The sequence below is a fragment of the Neovison vison genome, chromosome 6 (genome assembly GCF_020171115.1).
Source record: "Neovison vison isolate M4711 chromosome 6, ASM_NN_V1, whole genome shotgun sequence".
Taxonomy (NCBI): domain Eukaryota; kingdom Metazoa; phylum Chordata; class Mammalia; order Carnivora; family Mustelidae; genus Neogale; species Neogale vison.
This window is the reverse complement of record NC_058096.1, coordinates 213379403-213388580: the sequence shown is the minus strand read 5'-3', so window position 1 is coordinate 213388580 and position 9178 is coordinate 213379403. Positions and strand designations below refer to the sequence as shown.

The 9178-nt window shown below is 54.7% G+C and overlaps 1 protein-coding gene across 2 annotated transcripts; it reads left to right on the top strand.

Moving 5' to 3' along the window:
- The first annotated feature begins 829 nt into the window (after nt 1–829).
- Nucleotides 830–4899, top strand: GTPBP3 (GTP binding protein 3, mitochondrial). Of its 2 annotated transcripts, none has more exons than XM_044253963.1 (9): nt 830–1331; nt 1846–2099; nt 2215–2301; nt 2395–2593; nt 2777–2849; nt 2934–3077; nt 3225–3390; nt 3715–3993; nt 4198–4899. In XM_044253963.1, the coding sequence occupies exons 1-9, from the start codon at nt 1113–1115 to the stop codon at nt 4421–4423; spliced, it is 1647 nt and encodes a 548-aa protein (XP_044109898.1). In that variant the 5' UTR covers nt 830–1112; the 3' UTR covers nt 4424–4899. The 2 variants fall into 2 exon arrangements, with proteins under 2 accessions (XP_044109898.1, XP_044109899.1); XM_044253964.1 differs by lacking the exon at nt 830–1331 and adding an exon at nt 1348–1410 and having other exon boundaries at nt 2391–2593.
- The last annotated feature ends 4279 nt before the right edge of the window (nt 4900–9178 follow it).

Genomic DNA, 9178 nt, shown 5'->3' with positions numbered 1-9178 from the left:
CCTCAGGATGTAACCTCCTCAGAGAGGACCCCATAGGGCTTCCAAGTTTAGCAAATAAAAGTACAGCCCTCCCACTGTATGAATGAATTTCAGACAAACGAATACACTTTTAGGATGTTCCAAATATTACATGGGGCATAGTTACACCAAAACCTTATTTACTGTGTATCCGAAATTCACATTTAACTGGGCGTTCTGTATTTTATCTGCACCCAGACCCCTGACCGTCCTGAGTAGCCTTTTCTGTTAGACTGAGAGCCCAAAGAGGCCAGGGGCCCCTTCTGGTTCTTAGCGCACACAGTAGGCACCTGATGTATACTTATGACAGATGGAACAATTCGGAGAAGGCGAGTTTCCGCGTCTGTCCCTCTCTGACAAATGAAAAAGTTGAGCGGGTCGAGGTAGGGATCAGAACTCCTGCGGGTCCGACAGATTCTTCCTCAAGCGCAAGTGCGTCGCCCGCCCGCTCCGTCCAAGAACCAGAGAATTGTCCGTGCGAAAGCGCCCGCGGAGACCCCGCCCAGCCAGTGTCTGGAATTCCACCATCAGCGCTTTATTCCGCTATTCTGCGCTGTCCTGGGTTAACCTGAAAGAAATCCCTGAGACTCCCCTTTCGGGCTTTCGGGGAGCCAGAGAGAGACCGGACACTTAGCTCTGCAGGAGCAGGCCGGGGCCAGGAAAGGCCAGAGGGCAGAGAGGGCTGTGCTGGGGATTCCAGAAAGGTGTCCTGTCGGAGGGGACCTTGGAGCTAGGTCCTGAGGATGAGTTTGTCAAATGAAGAAGAGTATCCGGCGGGGAGGGAACGGCGGGAGGGAAAGCTGGGGGAGGGGCGAGAAACAGGGAGAGTTCTGGGAACACAGGTAGGAATCTTCCCAGAAATTTGAACAAGAGTTTACTAGGGCCAGGGCGTGGGTATCCCGGAACTCATCCTTCGCCCCTGAGATGCTCTTGCTTCGCCTAAAGCTACGAAGTGGCCAGATGGAAAATACCGGGCTAGAACCCTCAACTCGGTGTAATTCCCACCGCCCTGGGCCAAGCCTGGTTCTTCCTCCCACCCCTCATTTCCGGTGTCTGGGATACCCCCGGTTCTAGGATCCTAAAAATTCGGTCTAATGTTGCCGGGGGAACGCCATTTCGCTGCACCCCCGCGTCCAGCCCTTTCCCCGCCTCTTTCCCTGCCACTGGCCAATAGAAACGAAGATCTTCAGAGGGTGGGCCGTACGCCTCCTAAGGAACCCAATGATAATCGAGAGTCGTTAAGCATTTTACCAGTCACGCCGCGGAGTGGGTGGAGCCTTCTGTCAGGACTAGAAGCCACCCGGGCAGAGCGGGTAGGCGGGTCGCTGGTTGTGACTCCATGTGGCGGGGGTTGTGGACCCTAGTAGCCCGGGCCGCACGTGGGCCTCGCAGGTGGGGCGATACGGGAAACGGGTGTGACAGCGTGGGGTGCTGCTTGGGCTTCAGATCCTCTCCCTGGGATCCGGGTCCCAGTTCCCTGGGGCAGAGCCACCTTTCGCATTTTCCCAAGCCCCAATCCGTTCATCCCTCTGCCGCAGAGCCCACATCTGGGTCATCTGTTGGCCTCAGAGTACCCATTCGGATCACACTTCGACATCAGCGCCCTCACCCTCACAACATATCCATCCCCCTGTCGCAGACCCACATCTGGGTCAACTTCTGTTCCCTGAGACCTCAGTCGAGTCACTGTCTGGCCTCAGACGCTCCAATCTGCCCATCCCCCAGCTAAGAACCTCCACCGGGGCCATCTTCCGAACATCGAGCGCCCTATCCACGTGCCCCTCGGCAACAGAGCCTCCCAGAGACACTGATTGTTCCCCTCTCCAGTCCCAGATCGTGCACGCGCCAGGGCAGCGGCGCCCCGGCCCCGGGTTCCGGGGCCACTATCTTCGCGCTGAGCTCCGGCCAAGGCCGCTGCGGCATCGCGGTGATCCGGACCAGCGGTCCCGCCAGCGGCCACGCCCTCCGGAGCCTCACGGCGCCCCGGGACTTGCCCCCAGCTCGCAGCGCTTGCCTGCGCCTGCTCAGCCACCCCCGTTCCGGGGAGCCGTTGGACCGCGCGCTGGTGCTCTGGTTCCCAGGTGAGGGGTTCCAGATCCCGAACCTACTGTAGCTCTCATGACCCAGTTTCCTCTCCCCCACCCCCCAGGCGTTTGCCTAGCCGTACTCTCCTCGACTCCCATCTCGCCACACTAGGTCCCCAAAGTTTCACGGGGGAGGACTGCGCGGAATTCCACGTGCATGGAGGCCCAGCGGTGGTGAGTGGCGTCCTGCAGGCCCTGGGTGAGTCTGTAGCCTTGGGTTCGAAGTCTGGCTCTGCCAGTGGACCTGGATGGTGGCCAGGGAGCTCAGGACCCAGTACCTTCCCGCAGGCAGTGTGCCAGGGCTGCGGCCGGCCGAGGCTGGTGAGTTCACCAGGCGGGCATTCGCTCACGGGAAGCTGAGCCTGACCGAGGTGGAGGGGCTGGCAGATCTAATTCACGCAGAAACCGAGGCGCAGCGGCGGCAGGCACTGAGGCAGCTGGATGGGGAACTGGGCCACCTCTGCCATGGCTGGGCCAAGACTCTCACTAAGGCAAGCCCCCTCTTCGCCCATTCCCTGCCTCAGAGACCTTACCTATCCGTTCGGTGCGTGGGAGCTTCCTGTGCATGCGCCTCCAGTCTGGTCCCTTGGGTCAGGTTCGACCTGGGCCCATTGGGGGGGGGGTTTCCTGAGTTACCCTATCACCACCTCCACCCGCCTCCCTCCACCCCCCAGGCTCTGGCTCATGTGGAGGCCTATATCGACTTTGGTGAGGATGACAACCTGGAGGAGGGCGTCCTAGAGCGAGGTGGGTCCTCCTAGGGGTTGGGGACACCTGGCATCATAGCCCTCGGAGGCCCCACTCCTTCCCCTCCCTTTCTTCCATCCACAGCTGACAGCCAAGTGCGGGAGCTGGAGCTGGCACTGAGCGCACATCTTCGAGATGCCAGGCGCGGGCAAAGGCTTCGCTCAGGAGCGCACGTAGTGGTCGCAGGACCCGCCAACGCTGGCAAGAGCAGCCTGGTGAACCTACTCAGTGCGTGGGAGGCGGGCGGAGGCGGGGCCTAGTGTCGGGGGCGGGGCCGAGAGGAGTGAGGAGGATGAAAACTGAGCTCAGCTGGGAGGCTCCATGGTTTCCACCCCACTCTCTTCATGATAATATCCACCCCCAATCCCGTCCCAGGCCGGAAGCCTGTGTCCATAGTATCCCCAGAGCCGGGGACCACCCGCGACGTGCTGGAGATCCCCGTGGACCTGGCCGGATTCCCTGCGCTGCTGAGCGACACGGCGGGGTTGCGTGAGGGCGTGGGGCCGGTGGAGCAGGAGGGCGTGCGGCGCGCCAGGGAGAGGTAGGCTGATAGGGTGGTGGGATGGGGAAACGGCCCTTCCACTTCCATTTCGCCTTGCTGCAATTATTTTGTGTCCCTCCTGAATCAGGAAAGCCTGCTGAGGCCGCTTGAGTGGGGGGCTCTGATGTGGGGAAGAGCCGAGGTTTAAATTCAGCCCCTGTTCCTGCCCCTCCCCTCTTGGTTTGCCCCGCCCCCATGTGCCAAGCCCCACCCATCTTGCCCCACCCCCACCCACGTGCCAAGCTCCGCCCCTCTGGTCACCCCCAACCCCCATGCCTTTGCTCAACTCCGGGGTCACTTGGTTGGTTCTCCCTGTTCCCCCAGGCTGGAGCAGGCTGACCTCATTCTGGCGGTGCTGGATGCTTCTGACCTCGCCTCTCCATCCAGCCGCAACTTCCTGGATACCGTTGTCGCCCCCGCAGGCGCTGAGAGCCCCAATGAGAGCAGCCAGCGCCTCCTGTTGGTGCTGAACAAGTCGGACTTACTGCCTCCAGGGGGCCCAGACCCCAGTCCCAACCTGCCCCCATACCTGCTGCTGTCTTGCTTGACCGGAGAGGGCTTGGATGATCTCCTGGAGGCACTGAGGAAGGAGCTGGCTGAAGTGTGAGCGGCTCCCCCACCCCGCCTCTGCCCGTCCCTGTCCCTCAACCTGCCTCAACCCAAGTTCAAGTCAGGGCTGAGCCACTGGCTTGGGCTGCCTACCCGCCCCACAAGGCTCATTTTCTGGATCTATAAAATGCAAGTGATGATCCCCCTTCAATGGTAGTTGAGAAAGTTGAGAAAGACCGCATCCTTTTTCCCTTCTAGGTGTGGGGACCCGTCCACAGGCCCACCGCTTCTGACGCGTGCAAGGCACCAACATCATCTCCAGGGCTGCCTGGATGCCCTCGGCCACTACAGGCAGACAAAAGACCTAGCCCTGGCTGCTGAGGCACTGCGACTTGCCCGGGGTCACCTGGGCCGCATCACCGGTGGAGGCAGCACCGAGGAGGTCTTGGACATCATCTTTCGGGACTTCTGCGTGGGCAAGTGAGAAGCCCTGAGGCATGTGGGAATAGCTTAGGCCAAGTGAGAATCTCATCTGCAGGAGAAAACTTGACCCCAGAACCACGAACCAAAGTGCTGCCTTGAGAGGTGGTGAGCTCCTTGTTGCTGTCAGTGACTAAGCTATGGCCAGCCATGCTAGGGGTTCCAGCCCTGGAGTGGAGCTCAACGGAGGTCCCTTTGGCTTCCTGTGCTGGGGGAGTAGGAGTGGACGGTTGGGATGGGATGGGAGGGCCTCAGGAATCTTTGTTTTGCATTTTTTAATTTACTTTGCAACTATTAAAGGCATATAAAAAATTCAGGTGATTCAGAAATGCTTAAACATGGAAATCCCCCTCCCCCCATCCCTTGGGGTCACAGTTTGTGTTGGTCCAGAATTCTCTCTGCTCTTTTGTTTATTTGCGGATACACCTGTGAAATATGTTTTGTCTTGTATTTTGCCCATAAAGTGTGTGTTTATTGCTCTGCAAGTTGTCGTTCCCTTTTTTGGTATTAATCTGGAAGCTTTGCCTCTTATGTTTGAAAAGAGACTTGCAAGATCCTGGGCGCCTGTGGCCTCCAAGCTTACACATTCATTCTTTCAGTACCTACCAAGCACCTGCTATGTGCTAGAATTGCACACATCATTTTATTGAGTTTTCATAACAGCACAATTCAGTAAGTATCTTGTTACAGTTTTACAGATGAGGAAACTAAGGCTCAGAGAATTATTTAGTTGCTGGGCAACCCCAGCTTTGGGATTTGCACATGGGTTTGTTCAGACTTCCATTCTGAGTTTGCCGTAGGTCTTCTATGCAACAGGCCAAGTGCAGGATGCTGGGGACTCAGAGGCGACCAATCGTCACAGGTGCTGCCCCTGCCCTCGTTAGAGACCTAGTTCCTGATGATGAGGTTTAATGGCTGTTGTGTAAGCTTATGATGAAGAGGAGACCTGCCTGCTCAGGGATGTGAGGGCAGGGTGCCTTGCAGAGGTGACATTGGTACTGAGAGCTGAATGGTGAGAAGGAAGCCAAATGGAGGAGGTTGGTGAAAGTATCCCAGGCAGAGGGCACTGCATGTGCAAAGGTTCCATGAGGAACATCATGATGTATTCAAGGAATATCAAGGTGGCCAGTGGCCTGTAGGGGTGAAGCAGTGAGTGCAGGGAAGTGAAGAGGGAGATGGGTGGAGGAAGAGAGGGAAGATCTTGATTAACAGGACTTCGATTCTTTTTTCTTTTTTTTTTTTTGGATGCTTTCTTTTATTCAGTTTTTTATGTTAATTCCAGTATAGTTAACATACAATGTTATGTTAGTTTCAGGTGTACAATATAGTGATTCAACATTTTCATGCATTACTCAGCGCTCATCATGACAAGTGCACCCTTTAATCCCCATCTCATATTTCACCCATCCCCCTACCCATCTCCCCTCTCCAGTAACCAGCCCTTTGTTCTCTATAGTTAAGTCTGTTTCTTGGGGACGCCTGGGTGCCTCAGTTGGTTAAGCAGCTACCTTCGGCTCAGGTCATGATCCCGGGGTCCTGGGATCGAATCCTGCATTGGGCTCCTTGCTCAGCAGGGGGTCTGCTTCTCCCTCTGCCTTCTGCTCCCCTTGCTTGCTCGCTCTCTCTGAAAAAATATTAAAAAAAAAAAAAGCCTGTTTCTTGATTTCTCTCTTTCTTTTTTCCTTTGCTCATTTGTTTTGTTTCTTAAATTCCACATATGACTGAAATCATGCGGCATTGGTCTTTCTCTATTTCACTTAGCCTTATACACTCTAGCTCCATCCATGTCGTTGCAAATGGCAAGGTTTCATTCTTTTTCACGGTCGAATAATATTCCATTGCGTATATATACGCCACATGTTCATTCATCTGTTGGCGGACACTTGGGCTGCTTCCGTGATTTGGCTATTGTACAGCATACTGCTGCGAACGCAGGAGGGCATGTGTCTCTTTGAATTAGTGTTGAAGCCTTGGATTCTGAGACTCACGGGCGCCGGATATGCTGGTGATGAACCAGCAGAGGGCGCCCTCCTCTAACAAACGAAGGTCCCGGCAGCTTCCATCAAAGCTCCGCCCTCTGTGGACCCGGGGATCCAGGCTTCCACACCTACCCGGCAGCTGGTGAATGGTTAACGTCCCTTGCCACAGGCAGAAACAGTCTTTTTTTTTTTTTTTTTTTTTTTTTTTTTTTAAGATTTTACTTATTTGACAGAGAAAGAGAGAGAGCACAGGCAGGGGGAGCAACAGAGGGAGAGAGAGAGAAGCAGGCCCTCTGCCAAGAAGGGAGCCTGCCTATGCGGGTCTTGATCCCAAGACCGCAAGATCATGACCCAAGCCGAAGGCAGATGCTTAACGGACTGAGCCACCCAGGCACCCCCAGAAACAATCTTAAATAGGGTCAGAATCCCTCCCAGAATCAGAAAAAGAGTCCTACCTCTAATGATCAAAGTTACAAGCTCTCGGGTTTTAGGGCACCTGTGAGCAGAGGCTGGGAAGTATCCAGGGCCAACAAAAGATATGAAGAGAATGTTCAGGAGACATCTAGAATACCACCCCTCCAACCAAAGGGGGGGGGCTCCTGAGCCTGCGTCTTCAAGGACCTCATTGCAATAAATCACTACCGATCTGTTTGCTTGTTCAGCAGCTAGGGCTGATGCAGCATGGAGGGCTCCTGGAGGGAAAGGGTCACTCGGTGAGCTGAGCCCATGAACATTGTTTTATATCTATTTTTGAGGAATACAAACAGGCCCAGAGGAGAGACACAATTCCATAGGTTTAGTAGGGCTGGCTGTCCAGTTGTTCTCCACATCAGGAGGGTCCAGAGGGCTTTGGGGGAGGGGTGAGCAGCGTCTGGGTGGGGAGAGAGACGCTCTTGGGGTAGGATGCCTGGGTCCCAACCGCCTGTCCCAGGCCCTGGCCCACAGCTGGACTGAGGTCCTTGGCTACGTTCCCTTTTTTCCAAGAAGGGTGAGGTGGCTTGTGGGAAGCAGCCATGGGGATTATTTATAGAGGTCACAGGAAATCCCTAAAGAGCCAGAACCTCACCCGGTGGCTGGGCCACAAGGTCAGGGAGGTGGTCTGTAAATTGCTCCCTGACAGATCCCTGCTGGCCCCCAGGGGAGCCACCAACCTGGGGGAGTCAGAGATACATGGTCAGGGATGGAGATGGGGATGCCCCCTGCAGGAGCAAGGACAGTACCTGGGGCAATCAAGAGGGCTGCCTGGAGGAGGGATCTCTGGGGGCGGGCCTTGAAGGAAGAAGAAAAAGGCACTCTAGTCTGAAAGCACAAATTAAAGAGAGTTTTTAGCCAGAGATTTAAAGGTCCAAGACAGCTGGACACAAGAGCTGCACTGGAGGAGAGGGCAGCGGGGGGACACAAGAGAGCTGAGGAACTGGACTTTGTTTCCAGGGTAATGGGGAGCCACAGCGGGTATGTGAACCAGAGAGGGACATGGTCAGATCCCATGATGGAAAGGTCTCTCTGGACCAGCAGGGTTGGTCATGGGAGCTAGCTGGAGGGATGATATCCTAGGACACTCTGAAAGGAAGAGACCAACCAAAAGTCAGAGCTGTGCCCATGAGTCCAGAAAATTCAGAATGATTATTTCTCGAGAAAATGGAGACTGAAACCAACTGAGTCAAGATTTGGATTCAGAGAGGTCTGTCTCTTGAACCCAAAACTCAGACATCCTGTGGTTGCTGGGACGGCTGGTGTCATCCTGCTTTCCAAATCTCCAGTTGCCCAGCCAGTAGGCTGAGGGTCAGGGATGTCCTTGCTTCCTTGGGGCCTGCAGACTGGCCCGTCTGGGCGACCTGGCCTGGCTGACCCCCTTGCCCTGGCTTGGCGGGGCCCCAGCCGAGTGTTTCCTGCAGCAGGCGTCTCTCACCCGAGTTTCCGTATCCAGGAAATATCGCTCCTTTGTCCCTCCTGACTAGGCTGCTTTAAGCGTGGCGTTGCCAGCCCTGGCTCCTTGTGAGTCATCCCCTCCCTGTCTAGGGTCCCGGGGGATGGGCTGGGAGGGAATCAAGGCTGGGGCTGTGGGGAAGGTGGGGGGTTGGGGTAGAGACAGCAAATGACAAGCTGAGATTCTAGATAATAATTTTTAGGCCGCTTTTCTACTGATGGGTATTTGCTTTATTTCTTGGAGTTCTTACTTCTCAGGAATAAAATCCCAGAAATGGGGTTGCTGAGTTGAAGGATTTGTGCACTTTTACTTTAATGAAATATCACCAAACTAATTTCCAGAAGGGTTACCATGAGATTTGTGTTTCTACCAGTCCTGTAGGAAAATGCCCTTTCTCTACATCTTCACTAGCAGTATGTATTATGGCTTTTTAAACTTTTTTCTTTTTCCTGGTCTAATGGGTTCAGTGGGATTTTCCTGTATTCCTCTAATGCACTTTTTCCTGTTTTTCCCCACAAATTTAGTGATCAGTATGTTGAAGCAGTTCCCAGCTGGACCCTGGTGCCCTTTCTGACATCTCATCTCACCACAAAACAAAAGAAGACAAAACAAATGCCCTGAGCCTTTAGTGACACTGTTCCTGGAGCCGTTCTGGAGAGGAGGTGTTCCTCTAGTCCATGACAGGCTGATTTGCCTCAGCAACGGCTGGGGGAAATCGTCGCAAACCTTAGGAAGATGAAAGCCACAGATGGACAACCTGTTTTCCAAGAAACTGCCTTTTTTTTTTTTTTTAAAGATGTTATTTATTTGTCCGAGAGAGAGAGAGAGAGCACAAGCAGGGGGAGCAACAGAG